The sequence below is a fragment of the Oryzias latipes genome, chromosome 18 (genome assembly GCF_002234675.1).
Source record: "Oryzias latipes chromosome 18, ASM223467v1".
Lineage (NCBI taxonomy): Eukaryota > Metazoa > Chordata > Actinopteri > Beloniformes > Adrianichthyidae > Oryzias > Oryzias latipes.
Window position 1 is genome coordinate 22,205,381 of NC_019876.2, and position 23,861 is coordinate 22,229,241.

Consider the following 23,861-nt stretch of genomic DNA (forward strand, 5'->3'; position numbering starts at 1 on the left):
TGATCACCTTAGCTGTAGCTGTCCAGACATTTGGGAGAACATCCAGATCTCCTAAAGTCTGCTTTAACCCTTGTGCTATCTTAGATGACCCCACCCTTACATTGACGTGTTCCCCCTACCATGACAAAGGTGGATAAAGGTGGAGAGGATTTCATGTAATCCATGGACACCAGTGAAGATCACAAATCATTGAAAAAAAAAGGTTCAACACACTGTCTAGTGTTCTTTTTGTGTTGTTCTACCTTCAGTCCACTGTGGAGGGCCCTCACGTTTCTCCTTCCTACTTACTGCTGCTGTTGACCTCATGACTTCATTGGTTTGGGATCAAGCAGAAAAAGTGGATACATTGGTAAACAGCAAACCTGTGCTTTAAACGTATTCTAATAAACAGAGGCTACAGAATATCAAACAATTTACCGAAGTTTTGCTTTGCGTTTAAAACGTCTGCAATCTGGAGAAACGCCAGAGCACACAGGTCTAGCATAGTTTATGTCAGCAGCAGTGAAATAAACATTACTGTTACAGGAGAACCTCAGCCGAAAAATGTCGACATTTAATTTTGTATATACATTTTCTTAAACCTGCTGAATCCCTTTTGGGGTCATCGGGTTGCTGGAGCCTGTCTGAGCTACTGTCAGGTGAAGGTGGGGTACAATCTGTCGCAGGGCCACACACACATGCATTCACACACCTAGGGACAATTTAGAGACACCAACTAACCTATGCAGCATGTTTTTGGACTGCGGGAGGAAGCCACAGCCCCTGAAGGATACCCACAGATGCACAAGGAAAACTCTATACAGAGAGGACCCAGCTGGGATTTGAACCAGAGCCTTCTTGCTGTGAGGTCCGAGTTCTCTTCAGCCACAATGGTTGGAGTTAAAGAGCCTTGTGTGGCTCTGGAACCTCAGCTTGTAGATCTCTGCTCTAGTTTATCTTCTCATAGGTGGGAAACCATGCAACACAATTTATTCAATTAAGTCCATTTATTTAAAAAAAAAACAATTAAAAAAAATGTACAAACATTTTGACACAGTACCAAATTTCAAACTTTCTTTTTGGTTCAGACTTCAAAAAAATGTAAAACATGTCTGTGACAAAGAAATCTTTGAACCTGCATGGAAGCAGAGGATTCATTATGGCGCCCCCTGCTTAGATAAAAGCTTGAGATACAATGTAAAAGTTTCCTCTGGCAACATTTTGTTTTGTATTTATAGTTCAGTTTTTTTACAATGTGTCATCTGTGTGCAAATATGGCAAACACACATATTTCTCCCATTATATATGTGAAATGCGCAGTCACGTGTTGAAATTCCTTCACTGCTGAGTTTACGCAGTGAAGTGACTGAAGCCAAAAGGCGACCATCATCATCATCATCATCAGAGGGACTTCTGCATTCTCCAACATCACTATGACACTGCAGGATTTGGAAAATCACATTCATTTATCACTGTTCAGATAACTTTCACCTGGACAGGACTGGGATGTTTTCTGGTGTGTCACCGCGTGGATCTTTGTTCAAGCTGTGTGACAAAAAAAAGAGAAACAAAGATGAATCACTCTGATGCAGCGTCTCCATCTTTCTGTAGTACACACCTGATGTAGTTATGCAACTAGTTCATCTGGTCAGTCTTCCAGACGATTCATTTCTATTCACACTATTTGGTTCATTTCATAAGTGACAGACAGAGAAATATGTAGAGAAACCGTCAAAAGAACAAAGCAAGGATTTCAGACTGGAGTTATGAAAGACTCTAACAGAAAACTGCACTTACAACAAAAACTAAATATTTGAATACAGCATTATTTTAAAAAATGAGAATGTGTGTGTGAATGGGTCTGTCGCTCAGTGACTGTAAAGCGCTTTGGGCCTTCGAAAAAGATGGAAAAGGGCTTTATAAGAAGTACACGCCATTTACCAAAATATTTGACAATCTTTTAAATCTTATAAGACTTTAGGGAAACACGACCACCGCCATCACCACCTAACAGCCCGGTTCTGCAGGATAAGACAACCGGTCTGTCTGCATACAGATGACTGGAATGCACCCGCTACACCTGTACTTCAAGCTGAGGTGGTGACAGCAAAACCGGAAACACACCTACCTTCAAAATAAAAGGACTAAAACTGATTATTTGAAACCAAAAGAAAGACCAGACAAATTTTACTTTATTTAGCCAAGTGTTCATTATGTCGACGTTTTATTTGGAGGCAGACAAGCAACTTGATTTATTAAAATACAAAAAATAAAAAGTAATTAGTTGAGCTAAAAAAAACAACAGTAATTTATTTCAATTTAGAAGGAGCAGCTTAGTTGCCTGGGTGCAGGACAGTCACATAGGATATCTGGGTTCGCCTGTCTGGGGCACAACGAACCATAAAATCCACTGTGGGTCTCCGGGCAAGACCCCCCCCCCCCCCCCCGCCCACCACCACCACCACCACCACTGCCCTTCTGGGTCCCCCCATGCCCTGAAAACACAGGCTTGTGTCAGGAATTGCATCCAGCATTAAACTCTACCAAACCATGTGTGGCTGAGGTAACTCCTGACAGCTTGTTGTCATTATTCTGTCTGGTTCACATATGAACCAGAGCAAACATGGACTATGAGCACAAAATGTAAACGGGGGACATTCAATGACAGGGTGTTTAAACACAGATTTGGTGAGGTGAAAATGTGTTAAAGCAAACCAATCGACCTGCATTATTATTATTATTTTTTTTTTTTACAATGGGATACTTCTCATTTCAACATGTTTGAAATGGCTTACAGCCTAATTTAGCCAACCAAGAAATCGTACACACGGTTCTAAGACAGTGCTGGTCTCCAATTATTATTGATTTTATTACAGGAGCCTGTGGGCCGGTAAAGATTTAAATGTGGGGCACATGCTGGACTTTGGACATGCCTCACCAATGAGAAAGACCAAGCAGAGAGCTGGAGGAGATCTGCAGCCTGACTGATAATTAAACAGAGTCACTCTATTTAGATTAAATCCATGTACACATTAAAGGGGGCTGATTACCCCCCCCCCCACACACACACACACACACACACTCACACACACACACACATCCTGCCTCCCGCAAAACAGGCAGACAGCGCTGCCCCCAATTAACCAAATGAGAGACAAAGTTCAAGAAATATTATTCTGTATTATTACTTTTTTGAAATAATTGGTGTGTGGGTTTGTAGTCAGTTTACATAAATTGCCTTTCTTGTCCAGGACATGCGCAAAGCATCACCGCTCTTAACTGTTTTAAAAGGACAAGGCCTTTATTTTGGAAGGGTCATGGGCGGAAATGAACATGAAGGCGTCTTTACCTTGACATGTGAAAACCGCAGCTGGGTAATTAGAAACTGTGCACCTCCCAAACGCGCGCTGATGGTTCCAACCTGCGCACTCTGAAAGATAATCTGGATTATTTTCACAAAAGGGAATTTAAAATCGGATCCGATATGAAGGGAGAGGAGGCTGAGGTGAGTCCTGAGACCTTCATTCCCGGGTCAGCTGAGGTCACACCTCCAGCACTGATGATCTGTCTTGATTCAAATGTTTTAGGGAGACGTTGCGGCTGGACGCGTTGACGTGGGATCCGGAGAGAGGACACCCGTGAGTGTTTGCAATGTAATCTCGAAATTAATCCCAGCAGAAGAAACTGCTTATTTTTAACTGTTTCCCGCCCACTATGGATTTATTTCCTTCCAAAACGATCCAATAATTTGTGTGACAAACTTTTGAAATCTGGCAGCTCCTAACCAGCCTTCATTTTTTATTATAAAGGAAAAAGATAAAGTTAAAATTTAAAAAGTAGTTTATCATCCCCATCTTCTTAGATGATCACCTGTGGACAAACAGAAAAACAAGTTTGCAAATTAGGATTAAAATAATGTTGATTTATTGCCACAAAAATGAATCAGACAAAAATGTCTGGTATTCAGATGAGAAGGGTTACGTCTGACAATAACAAGGGAATCATTCAAGTCTACTGATTCTGCTAGTAACTCTGTTTTTTTCAAGTTTTAAGGTTTTAACCTTTCACATCCAGAGTGAAGGTTTTATGTATCAAATACAATGTTTGAAATAGTTTTCCCTTTCCATAACAGTCTGCCTCTTTCTGTCTTTCTGTTTCTAGAGTGTTATGAAACTGCAAAACATGCTTCTGAACGCTTCCCACAATCCCTTCCTGAAAGACGGGGTAAGTGAACTCACTCTGAAGACAAAGGGGCTTCTGCTCCTCTGGGTTCTTCCTACATGTGTTTTACCATTGTCTGCATACATTAAAAAAATGTATGGAGAGGAATTATGGGAAATGATGTCAGAATCACAAAACTTTATTGATCCAATTGTTTTTTTGTTTTTTTTAGGTTTCATTTTTGCCTTTTTTTTAAACCTTCCTGGATGTTCTCAAATGCACTTTATGTTTGTAATATGACATACCAGAATGAAAGGTTAACAGAGTTTAAGATTTTGCCTTGCATTCATCTCTTTCTCAGTTTCTGGACTCCAGATCACCAGACCTTGGTGAACCGTCTGCAAACCAACAGGTGAGCTAAAGTCTGTGTTCACATCTGGACAGGTGGAGCATATGGAGCCCATCTCCCCACCCCTGTGAGGGCTCTGGCCTTCTCAGTTTGCATATGTTCAGTCGGAGTCTTTCAGAGATAGTCCAGGTTTCTTAGTCAGCTGTGACCCACAAAGCTGAAAAGTGACTTGGATCAGGAACCTGAATCTGATCAACACCTTTTCTCCTCTCAGTGACTCTGTCATTCTTGTTAAACGAACCAGTTTTGAGCCCAAATTTCTCTGTGATCGTGCAACAGTAATGCATTTGTTTTGCGTGCAGTTGTTTGGTTTTAGGTCCACGGTCTGCGTTTTAGTTTGAAACCCCTTCAAGGTCCAGGGTCTTCTTGCCTTATGGAGCTTTGCCCCTGTCAGGGTTATCGTTCACGCTGTATTTGTCCTGTTCCATCTGCTTGTTGTGCTTTTGTCAGCACACCAGTTAAATTCCAAATGTTTTTTGTTTGAAACTTGTCTCTGCTCTGTCGGGGCAGCATTCTGGTCTCATGCACATACGAGCAGACTGGATCCGATTTTTCTCCGTTACAACGCAGAGCAGACAAATCATTCTCCGGACGTTTGAATATCAGGACCTTGCTTGCCGTGGGGTGGGCACAAACAGGAAGAACTGCAGTAAAAACTTTGTTTTCATTTCTGTGGACACAACATATGTGACAGGAACTAAAAACAGGACTTCCCACATTCCACCAGCAGGTGTTTTAATCTCACGGATGGGGAGTGTTCCCCTCAGCCAGCTTTTACTTTGAAACGCAGCAAAGAAACACGGCGTTTGTGATGACTCATGAAGGCCATTCACGGCTTTATTCAGAGTTTAGGTATGTCGGTTTTTCTGTGTGCGTATGCAGGTTTCCCGTGCGTGAGTAAGCGTCTGTCAAGCATGTGACGGCACTAAACGTCCATTCAGGCCGTGGTGGACAAGCAGGGAGGGGCTTTGTCTTCTTAGCATGTGTCTGCCACCTCCAGTTGGAAGAGGCCTGTGCAAAAGTGGTGCAAATCTTGCTCCAGGCCTTTTCTTTTACGGCTCTATTCTGATATCTAAAAGACTTAAAGTCATAAAAATCTGGCCAGGGTCAAAGCGGAAATATTCATTCCTCCTCCATGATTGATTTTCATTTAGTCGGCACTTTTGTGAATTAAAAAGGGCGCCATTCACGTCACTACCAAATCCAAGTCCCTGATGGCGTTTAACTTGCAACTTAGGCTCGATGGATTTTGTATGTAGAGCCTGAAAATTGTCTTAAAAAGTTCCTCCATTTGAATGCGAGAGTTGTGAACCTGGAAGCCGGAAACTTACATTTCCACACGTTTACATAGACTTTACATTAGAAGTGCTCTCAGGTCTGTACCTCCTCCAGTTGGAAAAGATAAGAATGACATTGAATGGTTCATCTGGTAAATTTGAAAAAAGTTGGCGTCCATTATTCCAAACGGTGCAGCAAGAACAGCAATTCTACACTCCATTCCAGACTAAATCACTTATGGGGGCTCCCTTTTGTCTGATTTTTATCGCATGGATATGGTTAGTTTTTGCTTATTTTAATCTACTCTTCTGAGAAATCTGGGCACGTGTTAAGTTACAATTTTTGAAACTTATTATATTTTCTAAAGCTTTAATAGAGAGGGTTGGTGCAGTTTTATGTTGTTTTTGTTTGTTCGGTTTTTTGTTGTTTTATTTAATTTGAAAAAAAAAGTGCCAAAGTACCTTTATTTCAACTGGTATCTGTCATTTGATGGCGATTTTGTACATTTTCTGCGTACAATAAATAAAGTTTAAAAAAAAAAAGCGGAGGGCGGTGTGAAGCATTTTTGCCTTCAGTTTCTTCTGAGGTGCTTTAAGGTGGTCTGATGGAGTTAGTCAGGTACTTAAGGTTGTAATGTTCCTGGTATCTGTGTCTTCCAGAATAAAGGACAGGAGGGTCGTCATCTCTGGCCTCAGGTGCGTACTTGGACTTTGATCTTTTTGTTGTATAAGTTTTCTTTGCTTCACTTTCCTCTCTGTCTGTCAGAACGGAGTCTCGGCTAGAAGCAATCCGTTCTACACGTATTACCTGGTACGTTGAGAGTACACACATCAAATTGAAGGTATATTTAGCTTTTATTGATCCTTTTTTTCTTCTTCTTTTAGGAATCGAGCAGTCAAAGTCCTCTGGAGGAGACGAACAAGAGGAAAATGTCAGGAAGCACCAACCCTGACAAAAACCTTTTTGTTCGTCCTCCTGAACAGCAGAGCTCTACTCTGGACCTTTCCTCTAAAATGAAGACCCTACCAAACGGGGTGAAGCTTCCAGGATCCTTCACCAGCTCTCAAACCTTTAGTCAGGAGGACCACACTTTCCCACCAAGTTCTTTGGGGAGCAACACTGATGCCACAGATGCTTTTCTTGATGGAATTTTAAAATCATCCGAATTTTCAAGCCCAAATGCAGCTCTGACCCAGAATTTGTCCAATTCCTGGGATGTGGACATCTCAGACGTTGTCAGAAATAAAGATCATGGTCCTTCCCGTGCTTTGAAAACAAACAATTTAATCCAGACAGGGCGACACAATCAGGACAACTTGTTTGAACCTCCCCAAGCCTTTAAGGACCCTTTTGAGTCTCCTTTGAACACAGGACACGATCTGCTCCAGTCTCCTCAAGCTGCTCCAGTAAACCCATTTTCCAGCTCAGCCGCTTCAAAGGACGATGGATTTCAATCAGCTCCAAGTGACGATCTTTTTCAGGTCAAGGTCATCCAGACTAAGGAGCAGCAGCTGTTGAGGTCGACTTTGAAAGGAAACGTCGACCTGTTTCCATCTACATCCACAAATCCAGACGATGTTTTTCCAAGTCCGCTTTCAAGGAACTTGTTCCACGACTTTAGCTTAGACGATCCATTTGACCGCACACCATCCGAACCAGACAGTCTTCGGAGGGATGCTCTGGATGATATCTTTCTGCCATACTCGTCTAGAGATGAGAACAGGAGCACGTGTGACGCTACCTCGAATGAAACCCCTTCACCTTCAACCCACGGTCTAACAAATGTACCACCATTTCTGCTTAAGAAAGTGCCTCCTCCAATCCAGCCAAAACCCGTCCAGAAGCCAGCAGAGATCGTCTTAACCACTCCTCAGGGAAGCAAACTTGATGTGCTCCAGCCGTCACCCCTGATTCTGGCCAGGAGTCTGACACCCAGCCCCACCCCACCTGAAATGACTCATGTATGTAACGGGTGGGCATTACTGCAATCCCTTTGTACTGTGTTAATAAAGTTTGAGATTTATTTGTGACCTTCTCAAATCTGCAGGTGTCAACCATCAAACGTCCACCCATACCACTCCCCCGGTCCAAACCTCCCAGGCCAGAAAAACCACCACAACTAGACAAACTCCCATCGCCAATGACCTTTGTGAGTTCAGAACGCTTTTGCTCCTAGTCTTCATCACTTCCCCTTCTGACTGGCTGTGTGAGGCTCTTAAATGCTCACTTGAACTTTCAGGTCAACTCAGAACCAGAAGCACCAACACAGCTCATCAGAAGGGCCTTCAAGTCTGTTCGAAAACCAAGCTTTGCTCGCAAAACTCCGGTAAGTTTCAGAACTGTGAAGAGAGTGTGAGCTGCCTCTGTTGGAGGGGGCTGGGGGGCAGGTTTACCTGTCCAGCATCTTTCACTGTACATTCAAGAGCTTTACAGGAGCGTAAGAAACGGGAACCACCAGATCTATGGTAGAGCGTCCACCCTGCGATGGTGGGTTTAATCCACTGTTGGGTCATACCAACAAGTCTTAAAGTGGAAAAAATAAACAGATCATGTTATCAAAAATGTGAAAGATCAAAGACGGCACCAAACCAATAGTACCTGAAAACATCATGGTTCAAATTTGTACCTAAGGTAGGGCACTTTTGAGCTACCTGATGTTCCTTCTTCTGATGCTTGACCCAAAGTTCTTACAGTTTCCTAAAGATCTCGGTCTTCATGAACTACCAGGAGATCTGATCCTTTCTTAGGGCCCACACCACTGAATGGCTGGCAAACCTACACATTTAGATCATATCAGTGTCAAAATGTGAAACTAAGGGTGCTGTGCTCGGTTCTTCTAGTTCTGGTTCAAACTCTGGCAGCAGTGTTATATATAATTACATATCTTTAATGTACCCCGAATCTCCAAATAAGATCTTCTGTTTCCTTTCACAGGAGAGAAAACCGTTGGATCCTAACGACTTCGTGGTGTTAGATGACATCCTGTTGATTGGCGAAGTGGGTGCTAACCATAACAATCATGCAGAACTGCTTGCATGTCTGTGTTTAGTATTTTAACGATGAATACCGACATGCAAGGAAAAAAACTCTGAATGTTTAAAGACTGTAGTAAAAACATTAATAACATTGCTTGTTTTTTTGTGTTTTTTGGATTAAAACTTTGATTTTAAAAACAGGAAAAGTGTGTGGAAGACTGGCCTGAGGACTCTCCAGAACTTGATCCTGAATGGAAACCAGTACGATAAAACTCCTAGTTATTTTTAATTTACCTGTATTACCCTGTTAAAGAGTGTTGACATGTTCTAATGTTTTTATCCCATATAGTCTGGAAAACTGAAACTTCGAAGAGATACACTGAGGGTAAGATTGTTACCGTTTCAACTCAGGTTGATGTGTCAAGCTACGTTCACATCGCCCTCGGCAACGTGCATTCAAGCACCAATTCAAATGAAAGTCCTATGTAAATGTGTGTAGATGTGCGATTTGTTTGTTCAAAACTCTCACGTTCGTGTGTTGCTACACAAGTTTCTTCGACTGCTTTTGTGCTCTACGTGAAAAACACATGGCCATTAAACGCACATTGCAAGCTAGACCAGGTCAAACTTTGACCTATAAGGGACTTGGATAGTTGTGACATGTTGGATGGTGTCCCTTTTATTTCACATAAGCGCTAACTGTTTGAAAATTAGTCATGGATGAGAAATTACCATTTGAGGTTTGTCCCCAGCTGGAATGATATCACTCCAAGTCTTTCTTACATCCGAATAGAGCTGGTAGACATGGGCTAGTAAACAATAGAAAAAGAAGCCCCTCCCTGCTTGTCCAGTGTGAACACTATGGGCTGAATGCGCGTTCAAGAATGCGTGTTCTTGAACGGCTGTGGTGAACGTAGCTTCCCGCAGACAGAAGTAGCTGAAGCCGTAAACCTTTGTTACAGATGGAGCGGAATGTGAATGGAGATGAAGACCAGGACCAAGCAGAAGATCACATGGAGGTACGCCTCTCTCCCTTCACCTTCACTACAAGCTGTACTGTGTACTTCAGCTTCACCTTTGCCCCAAATGTTTGTTTCAGAAAAAAGACAAGGCCAGGATGTCTGTGTTGTCCAAGAGAGGCTCAAAGGTGAGTGCCAACTTGCCTGATCCCCACTTCTTCCAGGTCTCTGTCTAAAGGTGCCACTGACTTCAACTTTCAGGAGAAGATAGTCTTCAAAGGGGAGAGGAAGAGCAGCACTTTGCAACGAAAATACTCCAGGGTAACGGAACCAGAGCCACGTACACAAAAGCAGGAGTTTCAAGCTTATTCTACAGACCAGCAAACATCTGGAGAACAGAATCAGGAAGACGACTCCAGTAGCATGGACTACAGAGTATGTTTGTTTTTTTCCTTTGACATTGTTTCACTTTTCATGGAAAGTATCAGGAAGGTTCTGTCTTTTATTTATTTTTTTTAGAAAAAAAATCCCAAAAGCAAAGTCAGCCACCTGTTTCGAAGAGCGTCTTCTGCAGCGGTCATGTCAGAGGGAAAACAGTGGGATGGACAAGAATTTAAGGCAAGTTATGGGACTTTGTGGGTCAATCTGCTTATATGAAACGGAACATTGAGATTTACCATTTGATTTTGTCTGTTTTATTTGTTTTGTTTTTTGTCTTAAAGGACCTAAAAAAGAGAGACACAATCACACGACGGTGGTCAGAGGTAAATAAAGTGTCAACGGTCAAGAATTTCTCCGAATAAATCTGATTCCACTTTTTTTTTTTCTTGAGGTCTTCATTACCCAAGTTGACGCTTTCCACACTTCTATATTATTAAAAGTGTAAGATAAAAGAAAAGCAAAGTCATAAATAGTTTAAAGCACTTGGAAAGTTGCAGGCAAGCGGCTCAGGGCCTAAGAGACAAAAGGGCAGACGGGGCGAGGGCAAAAGGGCAGACGGGGCAAGGGCAAAAGGGCAGACGGGGCAAGGGCTAATGGGCAGACGGGGCAAGGGCAAAAGGGCAGACGGGGCAAGGGCTAATGGGCAGACGGGGCGAGGGCAAAAGGGCAGACGGGGCAAGGGCTAATGGGCAGACGGGGCGAGGGCTAATGGGCAGACGGGTCCTTGACCTGCCTGACGCCTCTCTTTCAAGCTCATACCTGTAATATTTGCAGGGTTTGTCTTTGGGAATTGGTAAGATAATTCGATTTAAAAGGGAAAATAGCTCTGCATTATATCACAACCAATGCACAAATGGATGGACAGTTTTGACTTCAGTTTTGTTTTGATGTTTGGTACTTTTTTTTTTACTCCCTGCTTTTCTCTCTTTTTTTCAGTTCAGTTTCTGTACCTGATTATGCTCAGACATTGTGTAAATAAGAAGCAATGTGGTTTAATTAGATGAACAAAGCTGGATCTAATTCTTTTGCTAAGAATAAATCAAGTCTTATTTTTTTGAACCTAAGTTTTCTTTCTTTTTCTGAAATTCTCGATCGTCCTCATGTTAAAGCTATTTAGCTCCTTTCTGTGTCCTGGATCAGTGTCGTTGCAAATAAAAAATGTCAGAGCAAAGTTCATAGAAGTTCCCATATTTGAATCTCTAACAAGCAGACTGGTTTGAATGTTTGTTTGCAGGGGAAAATGTTGGAAGCAAGCTCTGGTGAAGAAGAGGAAGAAGAAGGCAGCGCCCAGCATGGGGAGGTCCGCACCCACTTTTGTCATTCTCATGTTAAGCATGATTTAATGTGATTCCAAACTTTGTGGAAACGGAATATTTTTGTGAGTTATTGTTCTCTCTGCAGAGAAAAAAAAGGTTGAAAATCAAGTTCATACCCCAGAGAGGATACGCCATCTCCCTGGAAAAGGTGTTGAACTCTTTTTGCTGTTACTGTGCAGTTGTTGTGTTATAGTTGTGCTTTCAAACACAAATCTTTGTGTCATGGTTCAGATGGCAGACAACCGTTTTGTCTTCAGGACCTCAAACTTTCATTTTTGATATAGCTTATGGCTCAGAATGACGGGGTTGACTCTGAGCCATGACATCCGTTTAGCTGCTGAAAGGCTTAAACTGCTGGGGTCCATTTAGGAAAATTTATAGACAGACTTTAAACCACTCCCATCACTCCTCATGGAAGGAGAGGACAAGGAAAATGGTTATATTTAGTATGGTAGAGTTTTCATGGAAGATATAAAGTCCCACTCTGATCATCCTTTGATGTTTTTAGGCAAAATCTACAAACCTCTGTCGTTTTCTGGGACAACATTTCTCCAGAGCGGCAGGAGTTCATTAGAAATCCACCTCTGAGTTTTGGGTGGGACTTTTAGTGTGGATTAATCCTGCACCATTTCCCATCGTCCTTTGTTACATCATCCCTTTGTTTGCACTCCCAAAAGCTTGGAGCCCCTCACACCCCCAACCTAACATTATTGTTGCAAAAAAAATTGCGAGCAATACTGGAATTATCCAGCATGCAGTGTTGGACCAGATTTCAGCTCGTCAACAAGCGCATGTTTGCAGGAGCTTGTGGCTGCGGTAGCTACCAGCAAGCTTTTTCCATGCAATGGCATATTTTTGTGAAACAATTATTAGAATAAAAAAAACCCCAGCAGAAATACAATTTAAAGCTTGATTTTCTTTATTTTCTCCATCAGAAAAATGCCACAAGAACATGTTAAAAACACCTAGAACATGACTTTCATCAGAGTGCCACTTTAAGCACAAGTCCAACTTCCTCTATCTGCCTCCCGCCTGACCACCAACTCAAAATACGACTACACCTGTAGTTGCTAAATCCTTTTTGGTTAAGCTGAGGGGATGGTGACCTGGTTCCCTACTGGGGCAACAACTACTGTACTCCTTTTCTTCCAAAACAGATGCACCAGAGATTTTGGAATCATCTTCTTCCTCTATGATCACTTCTGTTACTAGCCTTATTGTTTGTATTAAAATAGATGTTCCTGTGTTTTTTTCTTTATGTCTGTCTCCTTCCTGTCCTCTAAGATCCCAACTGATCACACAGATGCCCACCCTCCTTTTCTCTGACTCTAGATCTGCTGGATGTTTCTTCCTAATCTAAGTTTTAAGGGAGCTTTCTTCACTAGTGTCACAGTTTCAGGGATTACACTGAAAACCTTCTCCATGTACTCTGTTGATCATTGATGGACAATTAAAACAATCTCTCTGCATTGAAATCATGTGGACAGACCTGCATTATAACAAAACGGAAAAAAAAGTCCTCAAAACAAGTTGAAATATATAGAATACAATTTTTTTTTCTCCTTGTTCCGTGTAAAAAAAAAATCTGCCAAGTAGGATTTGTCTTGGTAAGATTTATTTTGAAATAAGTTGTGATGTCCTTCCCTTTAAATACAAAATGTAATCATGAAGTTAGCCACACACACTTATCGGTATTTATTTTCTAGAATAAGTGTGCATGCTAAAAATTTTATCTCTAAAGTGGGTACATTTTTATACATAGATGTGCCAATACTTCCCCTGAAATGTCCCATTTTAAGGGCTACAATAGTCCAACTATCCTTATTCAATAAAGATAGGAACTACATGTTTTAAGATTGTCAAAAATATATGTAAATTATGAGTCAGACCAGTTTTTTTAAGACATGGAGCTTCAAATAATGTTTTCTAGATCAAATAAAAGGGCTTTCAAAATGTACAGTCTGAATTACATCTTACAGAAAGGTGACCAATATGTTAGTTTTGCCTTTATATTAAGTGAAAAAATGTATTTAAACCACAAACTTGACAAAATGACTTGGTGACATTTAGCATTTTTCATCACTGACTGTGCTTTTCTCTTTTTTTCAGCTGAGCAGCGAATCCAAAGGAGCTCAAGGATTCACGCCTCGAAAAAACTCAAAGGTATTTATGAATGAGTCTGTAGCCGCGGTTACGTGTGCAAAATACCTTGATCGGATAACACGTCTGCTGACTTGTTCAGATTAGATTAGATCAGATCAGATCTGATGTCTGAGATCAAATGAATGTTTTTGTTTTTTTTGTCTCAGGAACAATTTGAAGACTTACGACACTCGAATAATAACACGCCTGATGGGATTGGGCAGGTATTGCAAACTTTCTCCAGCTTTAGCTCATACAAATTGGGTTTGGAATAACCTGGGCTTAAGAACATTTTTTAAGGGCTGATTTCTAAAGTTCCTTCTTCTAGAGAGAGAATATTTTGAAATGCTGAATATCATCTTCTGAACACATTTAGAGGACAGAAACCTGGTGGAGAAAGACATGTCTGTGTTTCTGTATATACGGTCATATCTGCGTTTGTGTAAAGACCCACTCCAATCATCTTCTTAACTATTGTAAAAGTGTCCCAGTGGTCTTTCAATGATGATTATGCTGTTTCTAGCCCCAAAAAACAAAACAGAACACGTCATTTTCCAGGACAGTTTCTGCAGAGGGGCAGAAGTCCATTAGAAATTCACCTCTGAGTTATGGGCAGGACTGTTGATGTGGAGTAAGCCTCCGCTTATTTCCCATGATCCCTTTGTTTGCACTCTACCACTAGCTTAGAGCTCTTTACATGCCCAACCTAACATTACCGGTACAGCAAAAATAGAGAGCAAGATCAGAGCGATCCAGCCGAACAATTCTGATCCTGAGTTTAAATCCTTTCATGCATGTTCTGCATCATGAGAAAAATGCCACAAGAACATGTTAAAACACCAAAGATATTTGTCAACATGGAATAAATAAAGATGTTGGCGCTTTACAGAGAAGTGAAGACAGGCGAAAACTGACTGAAATAAATATCTGAATTGGATCCAAAAATAGATTACGGATTTGATGGAATATAAAAACAGAAGTGCATGCCTCACTTCTATATATTTTTGGTTAAGCGAGTTCCTCCAGTGTTTTGTGCTGAAGAAGCCCACTGCATATTGAACCCCATCAGTGACGTGACCAGAAGAGCCGCGAGTTATTACCCAAAAGTTGTTTTTAAGACAACAAATAATATACTTGAGAGATGAAAAAAAAATCACGAATAAGAAATTACAGGTAATTGGTATTGAATATTTTACGCAAAAAGTAATCGAAGTGTGGAAACCATTACTATCCAGAAGTTCAGCATCTGTAGTCTGCATCAGAAACACTTGATTCATGACTGGGCTGAGGAGGCTGGGGATGGGTTTGGCATAGTTTTGGAAACCAGGTCTCCTGTTTTCTTAACGTTCAGGATGTCCTTTTGCTATAGTGAAGGTGTGGAAACCCTTAAGCCGGTTTCTATAGTAACCAGTTTGCTAGGGACACGTATTTGCTGAATCAGGTATGATGAGGCAGAGAAACCTGTAAATCTGCTGCTTCTGAACTTGTTTGAAATGGCCTTAAGCAGCTTTTGAAGCTGCAGGAAGTTTCTGGAATTTGACCCATTTTCTTTTTATTTTATTTTTGTCGATCAGATTTGATGCCAGGAAAAGTCCTTTCAGGAGTTTCTGTATTGATTCTGGGTTTGATTCTAATGGAGCACAGACTTTTCTGCAACTTTTACCGTTTCCTGCAAAGTCCAACTCGCTTCGGTTTTAAATTTCCTTTCCAAAAATGTTTAAACTTTATGATGAAAAGCCATTTTCTAATGAGGAATAATTTTGACAGACTAATAGGGGGAATTTGCATGTATGGCATTTTTTGCTACAATGAAAATACAAAACTCTTTTTTTTTTTATTTACCACAAAAAAATTATAGTTCACCACAAAATATACAATAGCAAAATCAACAAATAAAAAGAAATGTATATATTTTTTATTATGTATGTTTGATCAGGCTGCCGCCATGGACCCTGAAGACCTACAGAGACGAGGATCTCCTGGACCTGATGCTTCCTACAAACCTGTAATTTTTGCCTTTTTTTTAAAACCAGCTGTGGTTCTGCTGAGAACTGAATGTTTGCCTTTTCATGATCAGAAAAAGAACCCGAAGAGTCGGCGGAGTTCAAAGGTGAACACAGAAGACTCGGCAGAGGATGAGGAAGTAGACGGACAAGACAAATCCAAAACTGTAATTCTTTTTTTCTTTGTCATATTTGACTTTAACCATTTCTAAAACTGTCACAGAACGGCAGAGTTTCATATCTATATATCTCTGACCATCTCACCGTTACAATGCTGTTGCTGTTAGAATGACCCTCAGACTGCTGAACATTTGAAAAATGATCCCAAAGTAGGGTCAGCTTTACTGCAACGAGATGTGGCCTTCGCAAATATATACTAAAGGACAAAAATGAAGTAGGGAAAAGCTGCTTATGTACAGGTGGATCACCATGGCTATTACTATGTTATTGTATATTATGCTAAAATGACTTTTTTAAAGCGAACATCTACTTCAGTGGTGTTGCTATGACGTTTGCATCACTAGAAAAAAATGCAGGAAATATTACAAACTGAAACAGTAACTCGACCCATGTGACCGAGTCAGGGAAAATGTGCTTTAAGGGAAATTCTTTTACAAGTTAAATTTACAGACCTATGGTACCACCCACCTCAGTCTCTGACACACATACCCTGACCTTCGCCTTTTTCCTCCTCCTCTTCCTCTCCTGCAGAAACATTTCAAAGGGAAGCGTAAAAGCAAGACGACCAACACGGCGAGTGAATCCAGCGAGTGCAGCTCTCAGAGGTCCGAGCCGGCCTGTGCTGTGAGTTCAGGAACTGAAGGTGTCGTTGGAGAGTGTTTTTAAGGACTACAGACTCATCATCTGTGTGTTGTTTTTTCTTTTCTGCAGGAGGGGTTTGCTGAGGAAGACTTGCATGATGAAGAATACGATGACCTCTACAAACCGGTATGTGTGCCTTCATCTCTGGGCTGATTTCCTAGAAATGTGCAGTTTTTGAACCTATCTCTCTTTTCCATTAGAAAAAGCCTTCAAAGATGAAGGGCTACAAAAAAGGGAGGCGTAAGGTGAGTCTGAGAGCCTGCAGGGCTTCATTTTCTTGTAGCTGCTGTTTGACGGCAATCAAAAGAGAATGAAAGTCCTGTTTTTACAGAGTAAGTCCAAACATCAGCAGGGTAAGGATCTAGCAGGATCTGCAGGGAACCAGCACCTGTCGGAGGCTGCAAAGGTGAGCTGGAGATGCAAACATTCAGCAGATGTTTCAGTTACAAAGAACTGAGTTAAATCCTGCTTGTGCGCTCTCTTTTCCTGGAGTTTGACTTCAGAAGAGGACAGGACTCCTCTTCCCTACATTTTCCACAGACGCTACACTGCTTGTTCATCATCTGCCTTTATATCTGTGTTTCTCTGTTATGAAGCAAACGCCTGTAGCATTTCTCATCAGAGGATGTTTTCCTCTGACACGAGAATCCTTTTGAGCAGAAAGAATACGTGGTGTTTTCCAGAACAAAGGCGCCATTTTTTTCCCCTGTGAAATGATGCTGGACTGGTTCGGCTGCTGGGAGAAAACACTTCAAATGTTCCTGTTGTGTTTCTTTTTTATCCCTCACCCCTCAGGCCGAGTGGTTGGCTGCTCAGAGAGATGGTCGAACCATCGCTGGAGAGGATGAAGACGAGGACGAGGACGGGGTCAGTTTGTTTTTAGAAACATCGCTAGAACTTTAGTCAAATGAACCACTGTAAGTGAGCTTTGTGGCTGGTGAATCAGTTTTACTCGTCTTCCAATATATTTACCAACTACTGATTATGTTTCATATCTTATATCAGCATCTTTTTTATTAAACACAGCAGGTTCATAATAGACTAAGGAAGAATGTAAAATGTATGGATGACACAGAATTTGCACGCAGATGTAACATTTACTTGTAAATGAATACCATACTATGAGACAGTATCAGGGCCGCCATGAAAGACAAAAACAATAATATACGGGAATCAAGTTATAAAATTGTGAGAGAAAAAATTTGCAACTTTACAAGACTAAAGTTGTAAAATAGTCAATATTTTACAATAGTAAATGTATTATTTCACAAATTTATGAAGCAAAAGGCTGTTAACCAAAATAAAAAGAAACAAAGCAGAGTGAATTGACTTTGACTTAATATAAATAAAAGCACATTGAAAATAATTTGCATCACATTCATGGTCATCAGAAGATTCTTGACCCACAAGGAGTGGATTTACGGGGGATGCTCCATTTCGCCGTCGGCACTATGATACATGGACTCCTATGAGAAACTAAAGCCTTATAGCATCACCATATATGGCCACATTGATGGATTTAGTTGGGATGTAATGTGGATGGAGACTTACACAATCCAACTTTATTTTTGAAAAATTATGGCTTTGTCACTGCAACTTTTTTCTCATACTTTTATTAATTTTTTTTCTTTCACTGTGGCCCTAATACTTGGTTGTACCATACTCCTCTTCCTTGGACAAAAATCTCTGTGACTTTAGCGTAAAAGTCCTCCTTAGCATCTTTTAGTTTTAGCAGTATTGTGAAACTTCTATTAAACTTTGAAGCTTAAAGTCCATAAGCTCCAGATTTGGTCTTCACGTTTTGATTAAACATCCAATTTTGGAGCTGAAATCACACATCTACCATTTGTGCAGCCAGTCAGAGAAAAACATTAAATAAAGGACTTCTTTGAAACTTTTTATTGATTACCAAAAACCCACGTGAGCTCTCCTCATGAGTCAGCTACTGCCTGCCTCACCTTCTGTCTTTTCACTGCGGCTTTATCTCAGATCTGAACCCTTAATAAACAATAGACAAACGTGAAACATATTGCCTATTGAATGGAAAGTGAGGACCTAAATATAAAGGTTTACAATGTATACATATGTTTTAATAAAACCTAATGATATCAGCATATGCAAAGTCAGCTAAAAACATCCAATCAACCCAGTTTACATGGGATTGTGCAATCCAACATGAGTGTGCTGCTCCACCTTGCTGTAATTAAACAGGAAATACCCAAAACAAAAACAGATGATCCGCCTGATGATGAGCAGTTTATGAAAACTGCCCTTGAGGTCCTTGTCCAATCAGGCGTTCTGGACAATTTAGGCAATCTGTAAAAACAGTAGGAAAAAAAAGACAGAAAACCTCCCGCTTGAGCAGAAAAAGAAAACGGAATCAGAAAAAGTACAACAAAAACCCAACCTCAAATTGCGGCCTCAGCTGTAACACAGACGTGTGTATCTGGAGCTCTTCACAACGTTCTCATTCTTCTTCTTGTAGGACACGGACAGTTTGATGGAGTGGTGGTACACGGTGGAGAGTAAGTCTCCCTTGGATGAAGTCAGAGCTGGATGAATTTCCATTAAAGTATTGACGCGTTGGTTCCTCTGCTTTGTGTCTCAGAATGGGACGAGGTGCTCTCAGATGAAGAAGATGCAGCCGCCATAAAGGACGAGACAAAGTGAGTTCCTTTGTTTTCTCTCTGGCTTTGAGGGAGGTTTGGGGCGGAGCTGAAGATGTTTCAGTGGTGTCGCTCTGCTGGGATTATATTAGAATTTGCTGCTAATTTTAAAAAAAAAAACTGTGTTCTGATGGCCATTATGTCACTATCGGAAGTGTCTATTTTGAAGTATTTTGAAATTTGTTTCTTTTTCTAAAAAGTTTCAAACGTTTTTACCAAAACAGGATATTTCCATTTTACATAGGTTCTTACTCTGCCTGATTCAAACACAAAAATACCTTTCAAACTATGATGTTATTTCCTTCTTTTAAAAAATAACTGCCATCTTAAGGACAAACTACCTTTTAAGGCACACAATAAAATTGCTAATCTTCTTACATGCGTTATGTCCCCAAATTTTAGAGAATTTGATTTTTTTAAGAGTATATTTATAAATTCATAAAAACCAACTTTAGTTATGGCTCTAATTGCTCTTTTCTGAAGTTTAGATCAATACTTGTTATGGATAGATTTCCCCAAATTTTGCAACAATACTAGAAATATGAAAGATCTGTCCCATCAACATGAAGTTGTACATTGTCATTTGTTTCATCTGTTCCAAAATCCATAAAGTTTGTCTTCTTTTCATTTAGAAATAACTTGTTGATCTCAAAACATTGAAGGACATTTAACCAACTCCCATTCCATTTCTTACACGACTTGATTAACCTTTTGATCACAATATAAATTTGTATCTACAGAAATGACCTAAAATTTGTTTGATACATCAGCAATATCGTTTAAATTAAGTAAAAATGATTTCTAATTTACTGTTTTTACTTTTACACAAAGTATGAACATTTGAAGAAAAGAAAAAGGAATCGGAGAAAGTTAAATGGCGTTTACTTAAATAGCACTTTCTACCTTCCTCGAAGGCCCAAAGCGCTTTACAGTCACAGAGTGACAGACCCATTCACACACACTGCTGCCAACCTTCCACCAGAAGTGGAGTTCAGTGTCTTGCACAAGGACACTTTGACACATGGGTGGGCAAGGTGGGAATTGAACCTGCAATATTACGTTTGGAGGTCAACCGCCCTATCACTGCACCACGGCCCCTAGAGAATTGTAAGAACTTATTAACTTCTTAAACACAGAATAATGGTTTCTGGATTCAAACTAATTCAGTTTGAAGCAAAGAGGTTGTTAGTTTGAATCGATAAAACCGCTTTTAAATGATTTCTTCACAGAAATCCACAGTGGGTGCAGGGATTTCACTTATCAAAGATGTGAACATTTGACATCTCTGTATGTCAGGCTAAGAGTCATGTTTGTAGAAAACGCTGACAGGATTGTGGAAGGAAGCTTCAACCAAAACAAGCCGATGCTTAAAACATGACGTAAACACGCTACAGAATACAGAAATATCCAGACAAGGAGCAGAAACCATCAACTGCAAGAGCTCCCAGCAGTCGTACAGAGATGTTCTCTAGAAATCGGTGAAAGTACGTTCTCCTACCTCGAGAGAGGGAGAACCAGGAGCAGCATCATTTATTAGTTTGGAGTTTGACTAAGTTTGACAAGAAAAGACACCAACATGAAGAACATTTGACAAAATCTACAGATAAAAGGATCTGTTAGAAGCCTGAAGGTAACATGTTCTCTACAAACAAAGCCAACAAATGGAATACAGGCAACAGCAGGAGGACCTAAGGTGGAGCCTTGGGGGACTCCAGAAAAGTCCTCTCAGAGAAAAAAAGGAGACATCCACAGAGGCCAATCAGTTAACCTAGATGTGTGATGAGAAATGATCAAAAGCTCTGACATCAGCCATAAAATGTATGGATTCAGCCGTTCTTCTCAAAGAACAACAAATCTCTTTAAAGGACAGCAGAAAGAGGGCCGAAAACCTGAGCTCTTCTCAAGCCTCGACATGTTATCTATAACATAAACCACATCAACCCAAACTAGTTATTTAGACGAGTAACCTCTAAGATTAAATCAAGAGTTTAAATTATTCATTCCCATCTAAAAATATATCAAATGTAATGCAAAGCAGAAAAATCTAAGTAAGCAACAGTTTAATAAATGTTGTCGTCAACAGAAATATATTTTTAGTTACATTATATGTCACAAAAACTCACAAAGTGCCCAAAATGTTTCAGGTTTGAAGACGCTCCATTATTGTTAAATCTACAGGTTAGAAACTGGTTTGCAAACAGAAACATTGATGAAACTAGGTCCAGAGTAAGTTTGACCTTAAATTTCTAATGAAAGTGGGAACATTGTGCTGCAACGGAGGCAGGTTCTGTTGGGTTCTGCCGCTCCTCTGAGCTCTGAACGGGTTCAGTCAACTGCTGCTTCGGCCCGCAGGTCCTTCACCATTCTGGCGGACAAGGTGGACCGCGGCCTCCGCGTCTTCAACAAAATATTCACGGAGCGAGCCGAGCTGCTCTGGCACTCCGTCATCATGCTCCACACGCTGGCGGACGACATCAGCGACTTTCACCACAAAGCCAAGATTGCCGGCATCACTGGGGGCACCACCACCGCCGTGGGGGGCATAGCGGCCATCGCGGGCTTGGCTCTGGCACCTTTTACCTTGGGGACCAGTCTGGTGATCACGGCTGTGGGGGCGGGAGTGGCAGCAGCCGGAGGAATCACCTCGGCGTCTGCAGCCATCTCGGACAACGTCAATAACACTAACGAGCGCAAGAAGGTGAGACGAGGAGCCCTCTGCTTAACACCTCCTGTCTGCAGCGCTGACCACGAATGTCTGTCTGCCTTCAGATGGAGGTCCTGCTGAAGGAGTACGAGGACCAGCTGGAAGACATCGCCAACATCATTCATTTTGTCAATCAGGGCTTGTACAGACTGCGCGGCCACCCCTTCCTCAGGTCGGGCACGCAGCATTACTCACAGGAGTGGGAGATCCGCAGGGCTGTGCAGATGATCAGCATGGTGGACTCGCCTGTGATGAAGGCCACAGATGTGGTGGACAAGGCGGTCTCCTCGCTGCAGAGCCTTTTTAAGGGCATGGACAAGTACTTTGTCAAGGACAGCCGTGAGCTGAAGAAAGGCTGCAGGAAGGAGGTGGTGGGTCGCATCAGGGAGGTGGCCAGCGTGCTGAACGACAGCGTGGTGGACCTTAATGCCTTTAGGGAGGAGCTGCAGGAAGCCATTGGACTGGTATGAGCAGCAGCGCCCCCTGCTGGCCAGCACAACTTTGTGTTATCTGCTTTTTTTTTCTTTTTTTCCAAAACAAAATTTTTTGACAGATTTTTATTATCTTATGCTGTAAATAATTCCTGCTCAAGATTTACCTTCTGACTGTTAGTCTTTTTTGTTTCACTTTAAAAATCTGCAGCAACACAGGAGTTAATGTTCCTTTCTGTTTTCATGGAAATCACTTAGGGTGGAATTGTTTTTGCAACAATACAAACTTTAATTTTCTATATTTATGTGGATTTAGTTCAGATTTTCACCAGAATGGATTGCACGTGAGGTAAATGTTTCATATCAACGCCCTCTGAGTTTTTATGAGTTTTATCATTATTCAATTTTCATTTTAAAGAAATGTATTTCTGAAGTTGGCTGTTTGAATTTTCAGCATATTTTTGAGTGAAAAGGATTTATAATTTATTTTATTGTGTTGACAAGCTACATTTACTATTTCTATAAATCACCACAAACAGAGAGGACTATCTTCAGTGAAGCTTTCATGTCTTTTAACTGAAGTCCCTGCTCATAGAAATACCATCCATTCGTACAGATTACCTGTAAATACTCCAACTGCATGTGTTTAGAAGTGTTGGTTGCATGAGCGCTTTTTATTTTAAGGATTCATATCTGATGTATTTAAGTCATTTTAAGCTGAATAAAGGCCTCTGTCAAAACTTTGACTTTCCCTATGATCCCCAGAGTCTCCACTGTTTTTATTCTTTCAACACTTAAGGCCAGACTCTGAACATCTTTAGATATGTTGCAGGTGCATTCCTCGTGGTCTTTTCATCAGGAGTATGCCAAATTCAAAAAACCTGTCGTTTTCTGCAGAGCAGCAAGAGTTCATTAGAAATTCCCCCCTGACAGTCAGCATGGTGCAACCATGCCCCCCCCTTTCACCCTTCCCCTCGCCGTTTCTGAGAGATGGAGCAGAGAACTTTTGCCCTGCTGAGCGTATTTTCTGCGTCACAAATAAGGTATTTTTCAAAGGACATTCTTTCTTCTGTTCCAGATCTACAATGGCTTGAATATAGAAATGCTCAAAAATACAAATTTAAACTTAATTTTTTTTTTAAATATGTCCATAAAAATATGCCACAACAATATGTTAAAAATGACAAACAATTTTCATTGGGGCAGCTCTTTAAAGATTAAGGTAATTGTTTATTAAATTACGTGTCTCACAATTGTGGAAAACGAAACAACAAACATACCAGAAGTTCAATAAAAATAAACATACAGGAATAGCAGCAGACGTACCCCGCCTTTGCCCAACAGTAAACGTTACAAGCTCTGGTAAACCAGTGACCCTGCATGGCAGCATCAGAAAATGGATGGATGGATAGTAAGGAATAAAGCTAACTAAATGACAACATAAATCAGAAAAAAATGTTTTCAGATCCACTTCATGATTAGGATCTTAGGATCAAATGCAGGTTAAAGTTCATGCTCAGAGGTTTTCTATTTGGTTCAGATTTCAACCACTTCAACTTTTGACAACAGTTTTAC

The 23,861-nt window shown here is 40.8% G+C and overlaps 1 protein-coding gene across 2 annotated transcripts; it reads left to right on the forward strand.

Moving 5' to 3' along the window:
* Positions 1-3,348: 3,348 nt before the first annotated feature.
* On the forward strand, positions 3,349-23,045 carry LOC101171034. Of its 2 annotated transcripts, XM_011487683.3 has the most exons (32): positions 3,349-3,484; positions 3,567-3,617; positions 4,141-4,203; positions 4,502-4,552; positions 6,487-6,522; positions 6,593-6,637; positions 6,712-7,788; positions 7,875-7,976; positions 8,067-8,153; positions 8,762-8,824; positions 9,004-9,063; positions 9,152-9,187; positions 9,765-9,821; positions 9,902-9,949; positions 10,023-10,196; positions 10,281-10,379; positions 10,484-10,525; positions 11,437-11,502; positions 11,604-11,666; positions 13,628-13,681; positions 13,828-13,884; positions 15,597-15,665; positions 15,738-15,830; positions 16,375-16,467; positions 16,555-16,611; positions 16,686-16,730; positions 16,817-16,891; positions 17,281-17,352; positions 18,971-19,010; positions 19,094-19,151; positions 21,504-21,849; positions 21,921-23,045. In XM_011487683.3, the coding sequence occupies exons 1-32, from the start codon at positions 3,464-3,466 to the stop codon at positions 22,323-22,325; spliced, it is 3,705 nt and encodes a 1,234-aa protein (XP_011485985.1). In that variant the 5' UTR covers positions 3,349-3,463; the 3' UTR covers positions 22,326-23,045. The 2 variants fall into 2 exon arrangements, with proteins under 2 accessions (XP_011485985.1, XP_011485986.1); XM_011487684.3 differs by lacking the exon at positions 13,828-13,884.
* The last annotated feature ends 816 nt before the right edge of the window (positions 23,046-23,861 follow it).

Bases quoted from the DNA above. Each gene is read 5' to 3' on its own strand.
- LOC101171034 (XM_011487683.3), top strand. From the start codon at position 3,464: ATGAAGGGAGAGGAGGCTGAG. The intron at 15,666-15,737 runs GTAATTTTTGCC...TTTCATGATCAG, and splicing joins CTGATGCTTCCTACAAACCT to AAAAAGAACCCGAAGAGTCG. The intron at 19,152-21,503 runs GTGAGTTCCTTT...TTCGGCCCGCAG, and splicing joins GCCATAAAGGACGAGACAAA to GTCCTTCACCATTCTGGCGG.